This window comes from Xyrauchen texanus, chromosome 33 (assembly GCF_025860055.1).
Source record: "Xyrauchen texanus isolate HMW12.3.18 chromosome 33, RBS_HiC_50CHRs, whole genome shotgun sequence".
Lineage (NCBI taxonomy): Eukaryota > Metazoa > Chordata > Actinopteri > Cypriniformes > Catostomidae > Xyrauchen > Xyrauchen texanus.
In genome coordinates, this window is record NC_068308.1 from 11,910,127 (window position 1) to 11,935,078 (window position 24,952).

The window sequence follows — 24,952 nt, forward strand, 5'->3', positions numbered from 1 at the left end:
AATAGTCACTCCAACTTTGGAAAAAGTGGATTATTTAAGTATTTATTTTTCTAGTCTTATTATTAACTTTGATTATAATTTCTGTCTTTCTTTTTTATCTGTATAAGTAAAACTATATGAAAGTGTACATTTTCTGCACAAGTTGCCTGAATCTGTGAATTTTTTATACACTAACAAACAAAAAAACAGTAAGTTCAATATAAGAGTGTGACGAGTTGAGGAGGCTGATGAGTATGGTGAAGAGAACGTGTGAGGACTTGTGTGGCAGCTTTTCCGCTAGGTCGGACCAAGGGCTGAACAGACGGCAGCAAACATGAGTGACGAGCATGCAGTGTGTGCTGTGGCACCATGACCATCTCGCGAGCATCAGGTCCGAGGCACCGAACCTGCCGGAAAGAAACGCTACCCGGTGGTCGTGATACCAAGAATAAGGCCAAGGAAGTGAGGAAACTGCTCTTTTCTTGAGAAAATGGGTACCACAGCCTGTTGGGCGTGCGGCAAAAACAAAAGGAAACGGAAATGAGGATTCTCCACCCAGCCCTCCACAGGGGAAGGAGTGGTCTTTTTACCAGCTCCGGACTTACTGGGCAGCCCGTCTCAGGGGCACTTCGAAGCCTTCCTTGGGTTCTTGGCAGCCGGCCATGAGAGGAAAAGCAGACATGGGTGGTGTCTGCTTCCTGTGGGTGGCTGCACGCCGAGGCCGGCCCACTGGGGTGGGCAGTGGTGGAGCCTGTGTTAGCTCTGCAGGGGGATGCCGTTGGCGATGAGCAGACAGGGTGCAGGATCTTGAGCCGTGCCGGGGCAGGATGTGTTGAATAGCCTCCATCTGCTTCCTCACCATCGGAAACTGCCGGGCGAAGTCTCCGAAGGTGTCGCTGAATGGGCAAACCTGGGAGATGGGGCATCAAGGAATTTAACCTTATTTTCCTCTCTTGACTCGACCAGGTTGAGTCAAAGGTGACGTTCCAGGACCACCAGGGTGGGCATCGCCTGCCCGAGTGACCGTGCCGTGACCTTTGCTGCCCAGAGGGCGAGATCGGTCGCCGAGCATAGCTCCTGCATTAGTCCCGGGTCAGGACTACCCTCATGCATTTATTTAAGTGCCTTGGCTTGGTGCACCTGCAGGTGGCATGGCATGCAGGGTGGAGTCGGTGCATCCAGCAGTGCCGTAGACCTTAGCTGCCAATGACGACGTAAGCCCACAGGCCCTGGACGGGAGCCTCAGACGACTCCGCCAGGTGGCGGCACTCTGTGCGACCAAGCACGTGAGACAGCGATCATGGCCATCAGAAGCGAGATAGCAACCACAACCAGGAATAACACATAAACGAAAAGGCATCTTGAAAAAGACGCTTTTGTAGCACCACTCTTTTAGTAGGAAAATGTTTGTTTTTTTTGTGAAAATATAGTCTTTTATTATTTTTAGAAAATGTACTTTTGCTGCTTAAGTGTCCAGGGGTGTTTCTCTGCACAACGCCGGTGTGAGAGGGGGAGAACCACTGTAATGGGTCGTAGAAACCAACAGCTCTTAAGAGTGAGAGATGAATGGCTGGGTAATTCAGCACAGTGAAATACAACCACTCGGCTCTGAAGAAGAAGTCTGAATGAGTAGTTGCATTCCAGCTCCTTACATACCGGTATGTCCAGGGGAGTGGCATGCAAATTCAAGTTCCACTTGCCAATTTTCATAGGCCTTTTCTCAAAGATAAGAGATGTCTGGGGCATCCAGGAGTGACCCCTAGTGTCACTACATAGACACAACGTTGAGTGAGTGACAGAAGGGGAACTAGATATATTCAAGGTGTTTTTCCATGTTTCCCATTTCTAAGCAAAGAAAGTGTTTCAAACATATTTATTTTCATTATACTGCTTTAATTGATAATCAATTCATGTTGTATCAATTTAAAAGCTTTATGATCTAGGTTTTTTTTACTCTAAAATATTCCATCCTTAATAATGAGTTATAATTAATAAAGTTAAACCAGAGTGTATTTCTGAAATTCTAGTGTCCACTCAAAACTTTTTTAAAATTATAACACAAGCAAATTCATTAAAGTTAATGAGTATTCCATACAAATATGTAATGTGATAAATATGAGAATTTTCTTTTTTATAAATTACAATAAATTTCAGTCTGTGTACATTTAAATCTGTCAGCAAGAATACACATTCATGAACTTACCCACCATTCACACCATCATGGCTATGATGCTGAGCAAGATCACTGGCAACCCCGTGACTGAACTGAGATGAATGAAAAGTTTCTGCCTCTTTCATTTACTTTAAATCTCTTCAAACCTTGTGACATGCCTGACTGGCTCTGATCTTGCTTGATCATGCATATTTACAAATTGACAACAGGTTTGTGCAGTCTTATTCTTTGTATTTAAATTGAAAGTATGTATAATGATAATGTTTATGCCAGAAAACTCAGCTGAGTGATCTATAGGTACCCAAATGCAGCTATTTGATAAAACAATATAAAAAGATTATATTTATGGGATATACAACAAAAGGTTTGAGGCACTTGATGCTCTTACACACCGTTAATGAACTGCAATTCCACATGCCAATTTCTGCAGACCCATAGCCTATAATTTGAATATACAGTCAGTACAATACAGAGTGCTCCTTTGACCTTTATACTCTCTGTTGTTACTGCTATATAACTGGTTATTCCAGAATTTGATTTAACAATAACACTTAATGACAAAAGAGTCATGCATATAAAATCATACAGTTATGTAACCACTCCTGTGTCTTTCATTTAAAGATGATGCATAAACATTTATCACTGGCTGACAATGCATAACATCTAACATACAAACGTGTTAAAAAATTTCTTGTAAAATGTCTAGCAGTAGTCCCTTTATTCCTGTTTTTTTCTCTTTCATTCTCTGTCACTCACCGTAAATCTTCTTTTCACTCTTTTCCTTGCGGTCACTCCACGGCCATCCTTTTTCACTTTACCCTCCAAGTTCCAGTTCACCTCCTTCTAATTTCTATAAAGATTCTTACTGTAAAATTGTATTACAAACTTCAGTCAGCAAAGCCTTATAGGCTTGATTGTTAACATTTACAGTATTGTCAAATCATTACTTATAGTACAGAAATAGATAATGTAGAAAAAAAAGAAGACATTTTTAAATAAAGAAATAAAAACACTGTATTTTAAATTGGGGGGAAAAATAATCCAATTCAAAGTGACAAAAATTACAATAAAATAAATCGTTTTAGAAAAAGAATTGTCACATTTCAGTCAAAGGTACAATAATCATCTTTAGGCAGGTCTAATAACAAGCTGTGTGATATGCTGCGATATCCATATTTATCTAATCTGTGATAACATTCTATGAGATATTTACTAAGAGATACAATCACAACCTTAAAGAAAGTCTCTATAGAGGCACTTGGTTAAGGAATTTGAATTCCAGTTATTGATACTTTTACTAAAGCTCTGGTCTGCTAATAAAGTTGTTTACTATGTGGTCAAAGCTATAAATATTTTATTGTGCAAACTTTTAAAACTCTTCATTAAGTTAATGTTTTACCATAACTGGAGACCGACAGAACAAGATCAAGGCACTTGATAGCACAAAATGTGAACTTCTAAGCCAATCTCCTCGCAGTATTTTTCTTTGGAAGTACGGTTATTTTAGCAGAGGCCCGAGACTGCCAGAACCCCAATTTGAGTTGGGTCACTATACAGCATGAATGTAAAGTAGACCAGAACACTGGAAAGGGGCCAGAATGAATTTTAAGTGACCACTGTCTTAAATGTGTCTGTGAACATCTCTCTCTCTCTCTCTCTCTCTCTCTCTCTCTCTCTCTCTCTCGTTACCCGGTGTTTACCCTCTTCATACAATTTAACTCTCTTTTAGTGATCAAACTGAATGACTGCATTGAACATTAGATATAAAGTTTGTAAACCCCCTTTCACATTTGTTTTTGCACTCAGCATCTATTCCTCTAACCGCTTGATCCCCGCCTACTGTCCCCTGCCCCTATATAAGTGTGTTTTTCAGTATCCAACACAAAGAGCAAGAAGAAATGAAAGAAAGAAAAAGAGTAATGATAAGGAGTAGGTCCTCGCTCCAGTAAATCGACATGAAGTTTAAAGTCCTGTTCTATTTATGGTGGCTGGGCCTAATAAAGCCAGGTGAGTACTATGCATGTGTTGCATGCATTTCCTCGAAATATACTACTTTTAATTATGGATCTCGAATGTCTTTGCTAATGCATTCATGATTGGCATTGTGCACAAATTGTTAGCTTTGAACTGAAAGCTGTGCACCTGCAGCTGTGTTAATGTGAATACCAATGAAAGGTAACTGCACATTTAATTGCAAATGCTGAGAAGACTCTGACATGGACTGTCAATGTTCTATACCTTACAAATATAATAAACCACACTGAGAGTAAGTAAATGAAAGTTTAAGACAGTTTGAAAAATATGCATTAGGATACATTTGAGAATTTAGTTAGATGCTAAAACAACTAGTAGGCTACACATCTTCTTAAGTTGTCAAATGTTCAAAGATGTCAAATGTTCTACAGCATACTTCTATCTATCTGACACATATATTGTCCAAATGACATTAAAGTAATCAAACACATCCGATGAATAATTGTCATTATTGTGAACAGTTCCATTAAGGCTCAAGAGAAAGAAAGAAAAAACATACTCTGATAAATAAAAACATGCAGATTTTTATTTTGATCAGTTGCTTCATCTTAATGTAACTTTGTAGTGCTCCCTGTCAAATAGAGCATGTTTCTTCATGAACTCTTAAAGTTATCAAAGCATGACTAATAAAAGCCTTCAGCAAGTTTTCAATGTGGATGTTGAATTTGGTTTTATAGATATATTTGTGTGTCAACCAGTCATTGGAAAATGTATGTTTTGTGTAATCTATATAAGCTGTATAGAGATCTAGTAGTAGGCCTAGTTATTATTTATCAGATTTTTTTTTTTCTTACAGTACACTTACTACAGTTACAGTCCCTCCACATCAACCTGGATAAAGTGCCTTGATTTTCTTAAAAAATAAAAAATAAATTAAAAAATTACAATCCCAGACCTTTAATCAATGTGAACCATTTGCTCTAGTAGTCAGTTAATTCACCTAATAACTGAAATGCTTACTCTTTTACATATTTCTTGCATTCTGTCAAACTCAGGCTCCTCTGCAGGTGTCTCTGTGGCCCCGGGCTCCTCAGCTGTCCTGAACTGCTCCTTTACACTGTATCCTCCAGTCGATGATTTGCTTTTAAATATCACCTGGTCCTATGGTGGTTCAGTTATTGCCTCAAAGAACCACACTGAACCAGGTTTCTTCCTGAACACCACTGCTTCCTACATTGCTTCCTTCCCATTGACTGTTTACAATACCACTACAGAACAGCAGGGGGTGTATGAGTGTAGAGTGAGCTACAATGAGACAGACTACTCAACAGATGTCACCTTGACAATATTAGGTGGGTCTGAAAAGGGTTACTTGTTAGAAGTAGATACGTACTTACAAGTGCTATAAGGGCACCTGGAATGCCACCAGGGGTGGAAAGAGTACTGAAAAAGAATTGTGAAGCAAAAGTACTGTTACATCTTAAAAAATGTAGTAGATGGAGTAAAGTAAAATTACATGTCTTAAAAACTACTCAAGTAAGAGTAAAAGAGTAGCTCATTTAAAAGTACTCACGAGTATTGAGTACTGAGTTGCGAAAGCTATGCCCCTTTATAATAAAACTCTATGCTGCAATTTAAAAATGTTGCACAAATACTGTAATTTACGTTCCCTTTTATGGCTGTTTGCCAGAAAGAATACAAAATATAGGTATTTTATAGGTGTTTGTGATTGACAGCTTTAAAAATACATCACTTGTCTATGATACTGTAAACACTACATTAATCTGATGGAAAAAATAAATAAAAGGGCGACATGATTACAGAAATTAAAAAATCAAAAAGTTATTTTTAATATCATAATGTATGAAACATTGTAGGGTCTAAATTTCCCTTAATGTAGACAGAGCGTTATTGTTGTGCATAAAACATGTTCAAACAATGCAAGGAATGCTAAATATTTTTTATGAAAACCCACTAAAAAAGCAGCGTCACTTGGTGCGTCATGTCCCATACAATAGAGGCGGTAGAACAGTTGTTTGGTACAGGGGCCACATCAGGCTTCAAATGAATAATTCACCCAAAAATGAAAATTCTCTCATCATTTACTCACCCTCATGCCATCTCGGATGTGTATGACTTTATCTTCAGCAGAACACAAATTAAGATTTTTAGAAGAATGTATCAGCTCTTTTGGTCCATACAATGCAAGTGAATGGGTGCCAAAATTCAGCATAAAAGTAGCCTAATCCATGTGACTCCAGTGGTTAAATCCATGTGTTCAGAAGAAATGATAAATTGGGTGAGAAACAGATCAATATTTAAGTAATTCTTTACTGTAAATTCTCCTCCCTACTCAGTCAATCTCCACTTTAACTTTCACATTCTTCTATTGCTTTTGGTAATTCACATTCGTCATGCATATCGCCATCTACTGGGCAGAGAGATTAATTTCTAGCAAAAATTCAATATTTATTTAAATACATGTTTCTCACACACACCTATCATATCACTTCTGAAGACATGGATTTAACCGCTGGGGTCATATTGATTACTTTTATGCTGCATTTATGTGCTTTTTGGAGCATCAAAATGTTGGCATCCATTCAATTGTATTGTATGGGCCTACAGAGCTGAAATATTATTCAAAAAATATTCATTTGTGTTCTGCAGAAGAAAGAAAGTCATAGACATCTAGGATGGCATGAGGGTGAGTAAATGATGAGAGAATTTTCATTTTTGTGTGAATTATTTATTTAAGTAGATGGGGGGCAACATTATCCTCCTTTTGAGATACAATGTTCCACATTGATTTAGTTCTTCGATCTAGTATCTTTTAAGCCTAGAAATAGTTGTGTTCTCATAATAATGCATGATGCACAGTTTTCTGGAGTTTGTGACTGGTGGAATGTTCTGCTGAAGTATTGCACTGCAAATGCTGATTCTTTTCTATCTTTATAAAGGCTTAACATAATTATAAATAATTTTATCATCTCTACTTTCCTGGTATTTTATTACACAAATTAACACAATCTCTACATTAGGGGTCAGTATTATTAAAAAACTAACAATATTATTATAAAATGTATCATATTACATTAATACTTTTAAAGCTACTGAAGTTTTTCAGCCAAAAGTAGTGAGTGGTTTTCTCATTTCCTTGTTATTGTTGTTTGATTAATAGCCTTCATATGACATAGACAGTGCTCACTTCGGTTACATGTACACTTCAAGTCCAACATTTGATGCAAATATGATTTTTATCAGACCAAACTGACTGCGTTTACATTAAAGCCTCACCAAGACAGGCATTGGCAGAATTATAAAGTGTATTTGATCGTTTAGTCATGAACCCGCAGTAGCGCTCAAACATTAGCTGCCTGTCAATCAAACATCACGCAGCTACAGACGTCAGAAAATAAAAAGTCAATCTTTTATACTTTATCTAGATCAACCAACCAGTGGTTGTCTTGATATCGTGATCGATGAAATAAACACCCCTCTTCTAGATGTTGAATATAGTCTAAGTATAGAAAATTACTCAGAAGTTTACCATATCACGGACATCCCTCTTTTTTTCTGATAAACATCAAGATTGTTTTATTGCCCAGCCTTATTGATAACATTGCCTTAATCTCTCACATCAACCCAATAATCTCAGTGATAGATAGATCATTTACAGGCTACATTATAGACACACAGAATCTAGTAGGAAGGAAACTGAAATGTACCTCGATATGTTTCTTCAAGACAGGATTAATGCTGATATCTGGCTTGTGCAAGTTAAACTCACATGACACAATCAAGCAATTGGCCTTTTTCACTGCGAAAAGCCCTTTTAATCTGCAGCTGCTGTTCAAGTGTGTGATTTGATTTGACGGGAATCATGAGACTCTCTCTAGCCAATCAAATTGATGGATAAAAATAAAATCAGGACAGGGAAGTACCGAACACAGACGGTGGGAAAATAGCGCATTAAAAGTAGTTACAGCACTTAAAATATACTCAAGTATAAGTAAAATATAAACATTTTAAACTACTTAAAAAAGTAAAATTCTAGGGTAAATGTAGTTAATTATGGTAACGTGAGTATTTGTAATTCGTTACTCTTCACCTCTGAATACCATACAAAAAAAATCCCAAGAACCTGACAGACATCTCTGAAATAGCTGACTTGAGCACTCACACCTAATTCTGTGACAGACCAAACGCTCTATAAACAGCCTCAAAAAGGTCAGGGGAGCAACCCACCTAGCGGCCAATCAGAGGTTGTGTCCCAAATGACGCACACTATGCATGCACACTATGCACTCTGCCCTCTAGTGTAGGGGTCTTCAAAGTCTTGGACAGTAAGCCCCCAACCCCCTCTGAGAACATTTACAAGACCTTGACACCCCCAAGCTTTAGCGCGTTAGCCAACTCTGGCAGGGCGGATGGCGAGGCCGTGATTCTGCACACCCGGACCCTAATCAGGCTAATTAGTACTCGAGAGGGATAAAGGCTAACCGAAGACGGCAGTGCAACAGATAGAGTGATTTACAGACAGTTGTCCAACACCACTGTGTGTATGTCTTTTTGGTTCAGTTTTATATTAAACTATTATTTATATCGGCAAGCCGGTTTTCGCCTCCTCCTTTCCACCATTCCAACATTTACTGTTATATCTCAAATAATGTACGTTCACTGCATTGTGTGACGGTAAAGCATTTAACTCATATTTGCAAGGTGTTGTCTTCACAAAAGTTTCAGTAGTTGCCGTATTCACCATACATTAGAATTGTTTTCAGCCAAGGATAGCGTCAAAGTAAAGCCGCCCCTTTCAGGACAAACACTACCCTATCTGGAAGAAATTGTTCCAGGTTCAATACAAGTTAAACCCAATCAACAGCATTTATGACAATGTTTATTACCACCAAAAAAATATTTTTGACTGTCCCTCATTTATTAAAAAAATTAAAAAAGGATAGCCACAAAATGTAAACATTGTATGTGTTACCAGAGAAAAGGGTTTACCTGCATTACGACGTCATGACAACAACGTTGTATATTGAATATAACTTCACACAGATAACTTTAGTAAGTCAATATAGCACACTAAAATCATGTTAACAAATATAATGTTTACGTCTTGTGGCTATATATTTTATACAGTGCGTATTTTCATGGACTGGCTCCATTTACTTTCATTGTAACTTGGATGTTTGCTTCTTTCTTTTTTCCTCAAATAAACTCAAAATGTTTCTTTGAGGTAATCAATTTTATTCCACAAATGCTGTTTGAGCTTAACTTGAATTGAACCTGAAACAATCCATTAAGAAGGTACTAAGATATTTACGCAAATTATTCATATCCACATATCCCACTAGTAAACAAACTAAACCCAAAGCTTAATTTTCTAATTCCTAATTTTTCGAATCGCTTTGAAGTTATTTAAAGTTTTTTCTTTTCTGTTTCTAAAGCTTTCTGCTTTCTAACTCTCTTAAAGTTCCCCCGTTGGTCTCCATCATCTCACATGAGGTGGTTCTGAGAAGAAAAACTATAACTGAATGTCATGCAAAGGGTTTCAGTCCACCACAAATTACGTTTACTTGGACACAAAATGGAGAGCAAATCCAAGCACCCCATAAAGTGCAAGTGAACCGTACAGAAGATGGGCTGTATGATGCAGTGAGCTGGCTCACCTTTATCCCTGAACTCTCTGACCAGAACACAACCTTTGGCTGTGAGGTGCACCATACAGCCCTGATGAAACCTATTATAGAGGAGTTCAAGCCACATGTGATCGGTATGTTTTCATAATGTACACTTTTGTCACCCTGTTGAAAATACCAGCTTAAACAGGCCTGAATTTTTATGCTGCTCCTCCTGATTGGTTTATGCTGGTTAGTACTGGTTTGTTGCTAGTCTTGATGTTGGATGACCAGCAAAAAGAAGTGGTGAAACTAGTTAACCAAAGAAGTATTACTGGTCAATCTAGTTAAGAAAGGGTCAATAGCTCCTATGCTGGATATCAAAACACAATGCAAAACAGTTGCACACTGTAAATACTATTAGTAATCTTAAATTATATATATATAATAATATAATAGTTTGTGTGTAAAAATAGTTGAATTTGAACTTAAGTTTTTACTATTCTTACAAGTTTTAATTACGTTACTGTTACTCTTTAAACTCTAAAGTTGTCATTAATAAAAACCTTTAAGTGATCCTAATTAAACTACTAATATGTCACGTTTTGGAATCATAACTCAAAAATATACATAATTTAAACTTTGATTGTACTACTAACTCAAAATTAACAAGTACAAATTGTGGCTGTGTGGAATACCCATAAGCCCTTGTGCTTGAAAAAATTATGTGTTTGTTTAAAACAAGGGAACTTATGTAGAAAAATAATACTTTTTTGTTTAAAAATCTATGTAGTTTTAATTCTTATGACTAGAGTTGCTGTTAGGTTGTAGCTGTTGATAATTGAGAGTTTTGTGAAATCACCATGAGGGTGATTAGTGTTACCTCGGGTAAACTTGGAGCCTGTTAAATGCACACTATTCTACTTCATTCAGATGAACTTTACAAAAGTGCTAATTTATTTGCACCAAGAAGTACTGAGTAGAGACCAGTGTGCCACATGTGTAACCTAGTCCAGTCATAAATTCATTTACACTGTATAATATATGTTATAACCAATTTTAAATAATTTAATCAACACAATGATACTTAAATCACAGGTGAGTTAAATCTACTCAAGATGGGAGTTACCAATTATTTTCTTTTCGATCCGACACCAAATACGTTTAGGCCAGTATCACCGAAAACAATATAAATACATTGAAGTTGTATAAATTCTTTGGAAAAAATTTGTAACTTTTTATATATTTATAGGCCTAAGCAGGAAATTATTAGGCTGCTTTGTTTACATTTTAAAAATGTGTAAGTATAAGCAACATATAAAACCCCAAAATGAACCATAGATCTTATTATATGGCTATATATTCCTAAAACCAATTTACAATATGGATACTACTGTAATGCTGTAGCAAAACCATGGTTACTGCCAAAAAATAAATAAAACATGGTTCTACAATCGTGGTTGATAGTCATGGTTAATACAATATTACTGCAGTAAATCCATGGGTAGTTTTCATAAGGGTATCATTTATTAACACATATTAAAGATCATTATCAATGTTTTAACACCTCTTAATTTAAATGAGCCTGTAAAAATGGTCACACAGATCCATTATAATACATGTCATGTGTAGGTTTGTCATTACTTGGTGAGAATAACTCCAGATGCTTTTTATCTGTCATTACCTCAGTAAAGCATTGTACCATCTTTGAATGAGTGCTGTGACTTAAAGTGCGAGCGCTGTCTGACTGCTGGTGTATTTTAGCATTTCTGCGCATCAAGATGAGAAGAAAAAATTGTTCTATCGGGAAGACACGCAGGCTTGAGTGAAGTTTAAGATGCCATTTATTTGATTGATGTAGAACAGAAAGTAATGTCTCTCTCTTTGGCGTGGGCCCCGTCCGGTGGTCCGAGAGAGTTGTACCCGGAACTGTCATGTCCTGCCGGAGATTGGAGGCAGGGGAGAGGAGCCTACCCCCGTGCGGGACAGGGCTCAACTGGTGGTGGTGGGGTGGTGGAGGTTGCTGTGTTAGCACACTGAAACAGCAATGTGATAGATTGTGAGCAGGCTTATAAAGTAACGGCTTACATGTGATTGGCTAGGAATTACCCAGCTAATGATGTGATGATGTACAGCTGCTAGTCTTCCCGCTAGAATTACGCTGCACTTCCATTTCTGGTCGGTGCCTGTGCAACTATTCGCTCATATAATTATTATTTTCCTCTTTGAAGCCTGTAAGATTCATTAATATTCATGTTATCTAAATAATAAGATCACTAGCTAAAAAAAAAAAAACGTAAGAATCAATATTTTTATGTGAGGATCAATATTCTTGATACCACATCATTATCTTAAGTATAGATACTTTTGTATCAATCCACACATCCCTACTTTTAACTAGTTAACGATAGTTTAAAAATTAAGTTCAGTTTACTTAGAAAAAGCATGCAAGCCGACTGCCTTGAAAAAGTAAGTTCAACTAATTTGATTTTACATTTTGCTTACAGCTTTTGCAGTAGTAAAATATATATTTGCAACTTGTTTGACATTAGTTCAATCCATTTTGCCACTCGTCTAAGTGGCTTCATCAGTGGATGGATGATATTCCAATATTAAACTTTACACACTCCAATGTTGTGCAACTCTTTGATGGGCTATTGTGTTTTGCATGCTGGTGTCCTCAACGGGCTTCTTAACTAGCTTAAAGGAATGTTCCAGGTTCATTACAAGTTAATTCCAAACAACGTTTGTGGCATAATGTTGATTACCACAAAAAGTTTTGGATTTTGGTGTTTTAGGTTTTGATTACAGGTGATTTTATCAAATTAAAAGCATGTAAACATGAATAATGTTTGCATATTGAGTATATACTTTTGAAACAGTGTGTATTTTAATGTATATGGACTGACCTCATTTACTTTTATTTTAAGTGCCTCACTATAACCACAATTTTTTATTTTTTTAAATAAACAAGGGGCATCTCGAAATGTTTTGATTCAACTGAACTGAACCCAACACATTCCAAGCCTCCCTTTGTCATCCAACTTGACCAGAAATACAATGCTAGTTAACCAGAATTTCTGCTGGTGAATGCATGGCTGTACTGATCCACCAGCTAGACCAGTACCAAACCAGCACTGACCAGCATAAGCTGGTCTATACAGCAAGAATGACTGTTATACTCTACAAGTAAGATTTTTCCGTCTCTTTTGCTCTTTTCCCATCAATTTCTAGTACTCCCAAAGGTCACTCTCTCCACTGTCTCCTCCTCTTCCCACTCTTCTCCACTTACCCTCTCCTGTGACATCAGTGGATTCTACCCAGACAGCATATCCATTCTATGGATCCAGAATGGAAGGGTTCTTCCTGAGCATCCCTTGTCCATGCAGAACACGGACAGAATGTACAGAACACATCGGTATCACACACTGAGTGTAGAGGAGAGGAGCAGAGGAGGAGAGGTGAAGTGTGTGGCCCAGCAGCCACATGTGTCAGAACCTGTCTATGGAACCATTGACTTGTCCATTCTTGACTCAAGAGGTATGCAGAAATATGACTTCACATTTATCTTATTCTTTATTCAAACACAATGACAAGCCAAACAGGCATATTTTGCTTTATGTTCCAATCAACAAAGAGAACATCCTCAATGGGGTGCTCAGGAGTCCACTTTGTCTATTGTTGCATTTTATTAATTTGATTGATGATGAATATGCCTACCACCACTTCCATCCCACCCCTCGTCTTCCACTGATCAGCAAACATGCTGTGCCACCCCACACTCAGCCACTGGCTGAGCTTTTAGTTGACATGATTGACCTATTAGAAAAACAAGGCCATGATTTGATACAGCCAAAAAGCCAGTGTTTACACCCTTTGGGAAGTCAACATACGAATGGCTTACTTAAGTCTGAAATTATTACCATCCGAAAAATGTCTTCAACACTAGCAACGTCAAACAGAATTGAGAAAATACACTTAGTTTACACAGATTCCTAAATACAACCTCCATCTTCCATTGGTCAATATGACTAAAAGTCCCTCCCAAAACTCAAGCCATTGGTTGAGCCAATAGCTGTGTTTCCAAATGAGGGTGGGCTAGTAAGTGCCAGGGCCAGTTGTGTTCCTACTGTCTCAGGGTTTCCTCTGGGTCAACGCCAATGGCCTTTGGCAAGCCGATTACCCTTAGGCCAAAGTAGGCCAACTGGAGATTGAGACGTAGTCAATGTCAAAGGTGGAGTTTTGCTGAGTCAGGTCATAGGTTTCAGCACTAAGATACTTATTTCCAATTTTTATATCTAGCTACCTGCTTACCTCAACAGATCAACTGAGAATGGAGAATCGTCAGTACTGGCTCTTCTGAATATTTGGGCAGATCGACAGCGACCGGCGAAAGAAGATGTGATCAAATGTATTATCGCACAATTTGCTAAATTGTGTATCCAGCACACAAATTAAACAAATTACAGACACAGTACAAATGCATCTTCATTTCAAAGGATATCTAGTCTCCAAAGTCTGAAACAACCACTTGATATGACCTCTCGCTTGTGAAACTGGTGGGGGGTGTGACGTTGTCACCAGGGCAGCATATTAAGGGCGGGTTTTAGGACAGCGCTGCGGGGCTTTTGGTGGTAGGGATGCAGATTTTGGACTCACGGCTCAAGTTCTGAGCCTTTTCACACCGGCTGACCAGTTAATAGCCCTGACTCGCATTGGCCCAATAGTGGAGTGTTGCAGTGTCAGGTATGTTGCTGTGTCAGACCAGACGGGCCACTCAAACAGTGGAATGACAATGTTTAAAAGCACCACAGACATTTTCGGGAAAATCAACCTACAAATGGTTTATTTATAGTTGTCTCTGCATATTATTCAGATATTACTTTTATTGCTCTAATCTCTTTCAGTGCAAAACCAAGGTCTGAATAAATCAGCCAAGGCTTCAGTAGCGATGATGATCATTTCACTCACTCTTATTTTCTTGCTCTGTTTTGGATTTTCCTGGAAGAGGAGGGATGGTAAGTCTTGTTATGGTGCATGAATGCGTGCTCTCTCTCTCTCTCTCTCTCTCTCTCTCTCTCTCTCTCCACGCATATACAACTGCAAAAATTTAATTTTCACAGTTTTTTTATTTGACCTCTTATTTCCTCATTGCTCTATTTTTCTTATACTTTTTATTTTCTAGAGAAGCTGAAGACCCTTAACATATCAGCGATTGTTCTGCCACCCAGGGTGGTTGTGGGCAAGAAAGGCAGAGTCACCATCAGTGTGGAGGGCAGGCTGGCAGACCGAGTACAGACGACATGGTTTCTGAATGATGTCCCAATAACAGACACTTCATGCACAGGTAATCAGTTCATCATCAAGACAACACTATGCATTTACCTTCACGCAACTTTAAATAGTTGTCTGTTTATTGTATGGATTGCACGACTACCCATTTTTACTAGTAGTCGGGTTAATTTTTACCTTATGTAAATGACTCACAATACGTCCTGCAGTTTCAGTGATCTTTGGGCAACATTTTATTAATGTCAGGGTGGTTCACAAGAGTTTGACTTGAATATAAACACTCAAAATGAGACCATCTTAGATGTCAGTAGCGCATGCATCTTGGTTCAGTTATAACCCGCTTTGTTAATGCAAAATGCTCTAGGTTCACCTTTTTTTTTTTTTTACTTTCACATGATTAAAAAAACTGTATATTTTATAGTTTATACAAAACTAATGTCAACAGCTAGCCATGCTACCCCTAGTTTATTGACATTTTGAAGTGGCTAATAAATGCATTGTTTTTCACTGCTTTCATTATGTTGAAGGGACAAATACAAATGAAAATGAAGTTTCAGACTTATCAGATATGCTAGGCTTGGTTTTTACACATGGAATATTGTATAAGTTATGCAAATTATTAACCTGCATAATCATAAACTGGCAGTCTGTCTCTCTCTATGTATGTATATATATGTGTGTGTGTGTATCACCATTTCTCTCTCTCTCTCTCTCTCCCTCTCTCTCTATCTCTCTCAGAGAAAAAATATGGTCCTTTTCACTCAGCAGCCTACACTCCTCGCAACTCTCATGTGTCTATGGGATCAGAGAAAAGCCTTCTGCTGCCATCTACAGTACAAGGATATTATAAGCTACACACTCAGCTGCCACTCCTGTCCTCTGGCTCAAACAAACAACTCTTCTCTTCCCTCTCCTTTATACCCAATCTGTCCATTCATAAGGGCGCAGTCTTCAAATGTCAGATTTCATATAAGGGCAAAGACAAGATTGTGGCAGAAAGAGTGTCAGATAAGTTTACGATTCTAGGTAAGAGTGCATGCTAAGGCCTCTTTTAACGTGATGAATCAGGTTAATAATATTTCTTGTGAAGTTTTCAGGTGTATCTTACAAAACACGTCCAGGTGATATTTCACACTATAATAAAAAAAAGAAAAAATAAGAAATTACATTTTGCCTAAAAAATTAAAGGAACAGTTCACCCAATAAAAGAACATTCAAAATGTACTCACCTTCATGCCATCCCAGATGTTTATGGCTTTCTTTCCTTCTGATGAACACAAACAAACATTTTTAGAAGAATATTTCTCTGTAGGTACTCACAATGCTAATGAATGTGTACCAACATTTTTAAGCTCCAAAAGCAGCGCCAACCCGCATCTCAGAATACTATTCTTCTCATCACAATTGTACAGAGCATTTACATTTACATTTATGCATTTGGCAGACGCTTTTATCCAAAGCGACTTACAGTGCACTTATTACAGGGACAATGCCCCCGGCGCAACCTGGAGTTAAGTGCCTTGCTCAAGGACACAATGGTAGTGGCTGTGGGGATCGAACCAGGGACCTTCTGATTGACAGTTATCTGCTTTAGCCCACTACACCACCACCACCACTCCGAGAGCAGTTATCTGAGTTACCATAAACTTTGTCAGGTTGAACTAGTCTGGCCATTCTCTGTTGACCTCTCATCAACAAGGTGTTTCCTCAGAATTGCCGCTCACTTGATGTTTTTTGATTTTCTGAGTAAACTAAAGAGACTGATGTGTGTGAAAATCCCAGGAGATCAGCAGTTACAGATATACTCAAATCAGCCCGTCTGGCACCAACAATCATCCCACAGTCCAAATCACTGAGATCAAATTTTTTCACATTCTGATGGTTGATGTGAACATTAACTGAAGCTCCTGACCCGTATCTGGATTATTTTATGCACTGCTGCCACATGACTGGCTAATTAGATAATCGCATGGATGATTTTGGTGCCAAACAGGCTGGTTTGAGTATTTCTGTAACTGCTGATCTCCTGGGATTTTCATGCACAACAGTCTCTAGAATTTACTCTGAATAATGCCAAAATCAAAAAACATAAAGTGAGTGGTAGATCTGAAGATGGAAACACCTTGTTGATGAGAGAGGTCAAGAGAGAATTGCCAGAATGGTTTGAACGGCAAAGCATTTGGTAACTCAGATAACCGCTCCGTACAATTGTATTGAGAAGAACATCATCTCAGAATGCTATTCTCAGATGCGGGCTGGCGCTGTTTTGGCGGCACGAGGGGGACCTACACAATATTAGGCAGTATTTATGTATGTGTGTATATATATATATATATATATACACATATATATATACATATACACATACACACACACACACTTTCAAATTTAAATAAAATAGTTTTTTTTACTCTTAATACAGTAATAAGAGTGAATCACAATACAAAAAAATCCTAATGGTCATAAACATCTGCTTTATTTTCTTGATGCAAAATATAATTTCTTACTATTATATTTTGATATTGGGGTGAAATATGTTCTTAAAACATTTTAAGATATTCACACTACTGGTTTTCATTTTTAGATGTTTGATCTTACTGCCAATAGTTAAGAGATTTAAAAAGAAAATTGGATTTACAATTCAAAATATTCTTATTTATTTGTAAGAGGATAAAACTGTGACAATGGAGACTACTTTTTATTATTATGCAACACTACTATTTGAAATGTTTATTGTTGTATGATGATTTTATATGCTGTTTAAAAAAAAAATAGGTATACTACAGTGTATACTGCACCGTATGCAGTAATCTGTATGGTAGTATTTCATTTAGAGTTTTTGGAAAGCAGACATCGCACTAGCCAATTTTTCCTCTGATTTTTCTTAGATTTTAGCTTCATATAAATAATAACTGGCTTAAATCTTTCTTTTGATTTGAGGGTGAAATATGACTCAGACATGTTCTTCACATATATTATGAGATTCACCTTTTTGGTTTCACTTTATGGTTTCTACTCTCAGTTACTTGTTCTCTTTTAACATGTAAAAGAGGTGCATATTTACGGTTGTTGAATTTTTCTTTAGCACCACCTGAAGTTTCAGAGATCCAGTTCTCAGAGCCAAATGAGGAAGGAGGTATTACATACACACGCATACAAACAATATACAATATTGCAAAAATATATACAATCACGTCATTCTAGAAGGTTTGCACTAAAAGACTCTCACCCCAGGTGTCGTGACACTAACAGCCCAGGCCTCTCACTTTCATCCGGACATAGTCACCTTCCGCTGGTTCTGTAAGGGAGGGGAGCTGAGCCCAGTGTCCATCTCTCCAGCTTTAGCAGCCCCACGGCCTGATGCTGAAGGCTTCTTTTCAGCCATGAGCCAGTGCAGGCTGCCTAAGGTAGAGCTGGAGAGAGGAGAAACCAGGGTGTGGGTCACTGTTCACCACATGGCCCTTAAAAAGCCCATCACACGCGAAACCAGAGGTGAGAGATGTACGGGTGTAGAGCTGGAGAGAAAACGAAATACAGTCAGGTCCATAAATATTGGGACATCGACACAATTCTAATCTTTTTGGCTCTATACACCACCACAATGGGTTTGAAATGAAAAGAACAAGATGTGCTTTAACTGCAGACTTTCAGCTTTAATTTGAGTGTATTTACATCCAAATCAGGTGAACGGTGTAGGAATTACAACAGTTTGTATATGTGCCTCCCACTTTTTAAGGGACCAAAATTAATGGGACAGATTAACAATCATAAATCAAACTTTCACTTTTTAATACTTGGTTGCAAATCCTTTGCAGTCAATTACAGCCTGAAGTCTGGAATGCATAGACATCACCAGACGCTGGGTTTCATCCCTGGTGATGCTCTGCCAGGCCTCTACTGCAACTGTCTTCAGTTCCTGCTTGTTCTTGGGGCATTTTCCCTTCAGTTTTGTCTTCAGCAAGTGAAATGCATGCTCAATCGGATTCAGGTCAGGTGATTGACTTGGCCATTGCATAACATTCCACTTCTTTCCCTTAAACTCTTTGGTTGCTTTCGCAGTATGCTTCAGTCATTGTCCATCTATACTGTGAAGAGCCGTCCAATGAGCTCTGAAGCATTTGGCTGAATATGAGCAGATAACATTGCCCGAAACACTTCAGAATTCATCCTGCTGCTTTTGTCAGCAGTCACATCATCAATAAATACAAGAGAACCAGTTCCACTGGCAGCCATACATGCCCACGCCATGACACTACCACCACCATGCTTCACTGATGAGGTGGTATGCTTTGGATCATGAGCAGTTCCTTTCCTTCTCCATACTCTTCTCTTCCCATCACTCTGGTACAAGTTGATCTTTGTCTCATCTGTCCATAGGATGTTGTTTGGCAAACTCTAATCTGGCCTTCCTGTTTTTGAGGCTCACCAATGGTTTACATCTTGTGGTGAACCCTCTGTATTCCCTCTGGTGAAGTCTTCTCTTGATTGTTGACTTTGACACACATACACCTTCCTCCTGGAGAGTGTTCTTGATCTGGCCAACTGTTGTGAAGGGTGTTTTCTTCATCAGGGAAAGAATTCTTCGGTCATCCACCACAGTTGTTTTCCATGGTCTTCCGGGTCTTTTGGTGTTGCTGAGCTCACCGGTGCGTTCTTTCTTTTTAAGAATGTTCCAAGCAGTTGATTTGGCCACACCTAATATTTTTGCTATCTCTCTGATGGGTTTGTTTTGATTTTTCAGCCTAATGATGGCTTGCTTCACTAATAGTGACAGCTCTTTGGATCTCATATTGAGAGTTGACAGCAACAGATTCCAAATGAAAATAGCACACTTGAAATGAACTCTGGACCTTTTATCTGCTCCTTGTAAATGGGATAATGAGGGAATAACACACACCTGGCCATGGAACAGCTGAGCAGCCAATTCTCGCATTACTTTTGGTCCCTTAAAAAGTGGGAGGCACATATACAAACTGTTGTAATTCCTACACCGTTCACCTGATTTGGATGTAATTACCCTCAAATTAAAGCTGAAAATCTGCAGTTAAAGCACATCTTGTTCGTTTCATTTCAAATCCATTGTGGTGGTGTATACAGCCAAAAAGATTAGAATTGTGTCGATGTCCCAATATTTATGGACCTGACTGTATATGAATGCTTGTTGCAAAAAACAAATAAGGCTGTGTTTGGAAGAGCATATTTCCATACTATCTGTACTATTTCTATACTGCAGTGTGCACATTTTATGTATGCATTAAATAGCTGAATAACTTACTACATTTGTGAAAAAATTTACTGGAATTAATGCCAGCCATTTGATTGGACTCACAACATGGGCAGCCATCTTGCTTGTTTCAGGTTAAATGGATCTAATGACTGCGTCACATGACAACAAATATGTCATAATTTTCAGATATCTCCGTTTCCCCAGTCCACACTACAACATAGATAGCGTTTTCCAATTTATCCACTTGGGAGAGTGTTTTCAAAAAGCTCAGTTTTTACTGTAAAAATGCCATCTCAGTGTGGATGGAAGGCCAAAACTTAGAGAAAAAGATGTGTGTTTTAAAAGAATACTTATTAGAGTGGACATTGCCTAAGAATCATGGACATATTGTTAATGGAAAGATAAATAGTAATAAAAAATAACAGTCTTATTAAAATGCAAGTTGTAATCTTAGAAATCAAAATTAAAAAAAACTTTTTTATTTTTATTGCTTCTATCCAAGGGTTCATTAAAAAGCCTGCACTTTCAGAGATTATCTCCGCTCCCCTTTCATCCAATGAGGACGAATCTTTGACCCTTGCCTGTGACATATCTGATTTCTACCCCCCTGAAATCTCGGTCAAATGGCTGCATCTCAAAGGGAATAAGAGTGAGGAGGGAGAGGGGAGCAGCCAGGAAATCAAGAAAGGAGCAGAGGTTTGGGGCCCTTTGCAAACTCTGCCGATGACATTTAGAGCAAAAGCATTCCTGAAGGAGGTGGATAAAACAATGAGGGGAGGTGAAATCATTTGCAGAGTGAAGCACTGCTCACTCCTGAATCCCATTGAGAAAGTTTGGAGAAATCCTCACCTTGGTAAGCTGCCACACACAAAAATAATAGCATTTAGCAGTCTAACTGTCCAGACATAATCAAGAGAAAAACAAAGATGTTTTCAATTTTAGAGATAAATGTAGATCCATATATGTGAAGATAATAGTTTGTTGTGTAGTGATTATTTCAAGGTATACTTTGCCACATGAAATCGCACATGCAACGTACTAATCGGCTGGGTCAAGTGTAATTTAATTTGTAGGTTCTTCTCGGGTTATTGCAGCATCTGTGTCCTATTATATAGTCCATTCCCTCAAGCACCAGCAATATAAACAAATACAGCACATTCATAAAAAAAATAGAAATGAACGTACAATACAACCACAGTTTGAGCCCATAGGAAGCTCAAACACTCCCACCCATGCACACCCAAAATGCAATTAGAATTAGCGCTCTTCCGAAAATTGTATAAGATGTAATACACAGTCTTTTTGGGTAGTGCTGCACTTTGCGCACTCACAAAAATAGAGCACCATGACATGGCTCTTAGGCCGTGACCACAAAACATTTATTTTGCTATGTTTACGTCTCTCGTCCAGATTAGAATTCTGTTTTCCTCCACCAAAGAAAAGACCACTTCGAAAACGATCTCCATTTTATTATCAAGTAATCAGACTTTAGCTGTTCATCTGATGGAAAAAATCCCATTTACTAGTTTTAAAAAAGAAGGAACCCAGGCCCTATCTTGGGAGTGGGCTTTTTTGTCTTTGGCCAATAAGCAACCACCTAGCATCCACCCAGAATATTCTAGCAACCACTTAGCAATGCCCTAGCAACCTCCCATAACACCTTAGCAACCACATAGCAACACCCTGGCAACCATCCACAACACCCTAGCGAGTTTTGCATGAGCAAGCACCACTAATTTTATTCTGAATGAAATGTAAATATCGAGTTTATACTTCTCTTTCTTTCTTTCTCTCTCTCTTAGTTGCTCCCTCTATTCCTCATTCTCTGTCGGTGCACTGGAGCAGTGATGGTGTTGGAATATTCTCTGTCCTTCTCTCTGGAGGAAACCCAAAGGCTGAACTGCTCTGGGCAGCTGGTGGCATGACTGTCTCCAAGCTTTTATCAAAAGAGAGAGAAAATATAGACAGTGAGGGAAAACTACAGCTGAAGAGCGTTTGTGCTCTGATGAGGTCTACAGGACGACTGGAAAGACAGGACAGTCATAGAGGAGGACATACGCGCAGTAAGTAGACAATGCCATGAAGTAGGTAAACATTGGATGGTTGTCTAGACCAGAGGTTCTCAACTGGTTTTTCTTCAGGTCCCAGATTTTACATAAGATAATATGTGGCAACCCAAAACAGTACTAAAATAGTTTCTTGTCCAAATATAAAAAACATCAAACATTGAAATTAATGGGATAGTTCACACAAAAATTATAATTCCCTCATTATTTACTTACCCTCATGCCATCCCAGATGTGTATGACTTGCTCTCTCTTCTGAATTTGAAGTCTTATTTATGCTATCTAAATTATGTGCAGTTGTAAGGTTAGTTGAATTTTATTATTTGAATTTAGCATTGTTTTTCCCCCAAAGTCCATGACCCAATCAGAACAGTCATGACCTGCCAGTTGAGAACCACTATTATAGACAAACAGCTCTCAGAGTGGGATCGATATTTGACAGTAAAAAAATGGAAAAATATCCACCATAAACAGCCTTAATCTAGTCCTATTTTGAAGAATCCTAGGATCACATGATGGTGTTACATATATTGTAAATGGTATTTTAAATAATATCAAATAGTAAAAATCCCTGGAAACGGTTCTGGTTTATTCTACAGAAATAAGGCCAACTGTTGTGGACTGTAAAGCAGATTGTGCAATGATGAATGAATTTTTGAATGGAATGAAATCCGTAAATGACGACCGACAGACTGAGTATATGGAAGAGAATGATCAGGAAGAAGAAATGGATCCAGCCTTTATTAACACTGTGATCTTGAGGAAAGAGAAGAGAGAGCGACTGAGAGTTACAGTGGAGATTATCCATCCTGCACTGAACTTGCCTGAATACCTTACCTGGACAGGTAACTATTGTGTCTTTTGTAGAATTTCAATTCAGTGTTGTTGCGGTACAAGAAGTCATGCATGTGTAATGCTTGTAATGTCCTACCTGTACATGCCAGATTCACAGACAGCATACAGTATTATAATAATCAAATTACAAAACATCATCAAACATAATTAGCATTTATACTTATAGGTGTCAACAAAACATTTGTTTTTATGTTTCGTCTTGAACTAAATAATTCAGTCTAAAACAATACATGATGAGAATGTTTGGCTTTAAGTATCTTAACAGGGGTTTTCTGATTTAAAAATGTTACTTCTTATTTTACTTCTCAATTTGATTGCAGAGACCGCAGAGGAAGCAAAATCCTGACCTCATAATTATTTTGAGGTTCCAGACCTGACCTTCTTTTCTGGACACCCACTCAACTCTGTGCACAAGATCCTACATTTGCTATTATATTTATTTTTTTCCTAAACATGTATCTTTTCTTTTACTACTAATTATGTAATGCTTAACACAACAGAAACGTTGCCATTCACTACATATTTGTGAATTATGTATGTCATCAATTATTTCATTAATTAATTAATTAAAACGTAATAAAAATAAAAACTTTAAATATAAATAATAAGAAATAAAGCTGCCATTTGTTTTTGTAAAAAAAAAAAAAAAAACATTTAAAGGGGTCATGACATGGGTTTTTTTATTGTATTATTATGTTCCCTTAGGTGCAATTATAGTATTAATATATTTTTTTTTAAGAAAAACTTTTAAAATCTAGTGATTTATGACCTTTTCCCACCCTGTTTCTCATCCTCTGATTCAAACAGTCTGTTTTGGGGGCGTTTTCCATTTAAGACTTCAGTGTTAACGCCCACTGTTATGATTGGCTAACGTCAGTGCCTATGTATCAATTATTGGCGCCCCAGCCAGAACAATATGCAAGTAAACTAAGTAAAAACACTGTGATTATTCATAATGAATGAAATTGCGCTTTAAAAAGTAGTTTAAAGTTTAAAATAGATTACTTACAGTTTCGCGTCGTCGTTGTTCCCAGAATAGTCGGCACGGACTTATCTTTGAGCAACAGTTTTCTGGCAATGCCAGCATCATATTGAGATTTGTTCTCAAAACAGTCATCCTTAAAATGTACAGAACAAGCGCTTAAGTTAACACTGCCGTGACTGGGGCGTCCGCAAAAAATAAACTGCATCCATTTTTCCCTGGCGTCTGGATCTTTCGGCAGCTTATTCAGAGGTTTTGTTTGACCACAGCCAGGAACAGCACATCTGTGTGGCATCGTAATTTTCCTGTGCACAAGTAGTCTCTGTCAGAGCTCGCTGTCCATCGACTGAACACTTGTGAGGCGCACGGCGATCTGAAATGGCGTAGTTGTCTTGCGCTTAAAGCGTAGTTATCTTGTGCTGGAGGCGGTCATATGCAAACGCTGGTGCGTCACTTCTAACCGTCACGTCACTTCTAACCATGAATCCAGAGCGAGCTGTATTTTGAGCTTGATTAAATAAATGATTCGTTTAGAATGGGGAGGGCGTCTTAAAATATTAAACTTGCAGGACGTTTTAATGATACAAAGACCTCTTATATACCAAAAGATCAAGGCAAATTTGGTTTCTCATGTCATGACCCCGTTAAAATAAAAATAGAGTACATGAGGATGTGGGTGAGCATGTTTCAATGTGACTAATTTTGTCCACGTACTAAGCAGAACTAACTGTCAAACCTCAACCACAGCACTTTCGCACATATATTCATACAATTTCC

General features: G+C 38.0%; 1 protein-coding gene across 4 annotated transcripts; it reads left to right on the forward strand.

Annotated features, from left to right (window-relative positions):
- The first annotated feature begins 4,044 nt into the window (after window positions 1-4,044).
- On the forward strand, window positions 4,045-23,729 carry si:ch211-180a12.2 (uncharacterized). Of its 4 annotated transcripts, none has more exons than XM_052103453.1 (13): window positions 4,045-4,159; window positions 5,182-5,478; window positions 9,609-9,908; window positions 12,988-13,293; window positions 14,661-14,771; window positions 14,939-15,100; window positions 15,784-16,071; window positions 18,131-18,181; window positions 18,280-18,537; window positions 20,775-21,125; window positions 22,075-22,335; window positions 22,938-23,183; window positions 23,514-23,729. In XM_052103453.1, the coding sequence occupies exons 1-13, from the start codon at window positions 4,108-4,110 to the stop codon at window positions 23,537-23,539; spliced, it is 2,709 nt and encodes a 902-aa protein (XP_051959413.1). In that variant the 5' UTR covers window positions 4,045-4,107; the 3' UTR covers window positions 23,540-23,729. The 4 variants fall into 4 exon arrangements, with proteins under 4 accessions (XP_051959413.1, XP_051959414.1, XP_051959415.1 ...); XM_052103454.1 differs by having other exon boundaries at window positions 18,298-18,537; XM_052103455.1 differs by having other exon boundaries at window positions 18,328-18,537.
- Window positions 23,730-24,952: the final 1,223 nt, after the last annotated feature.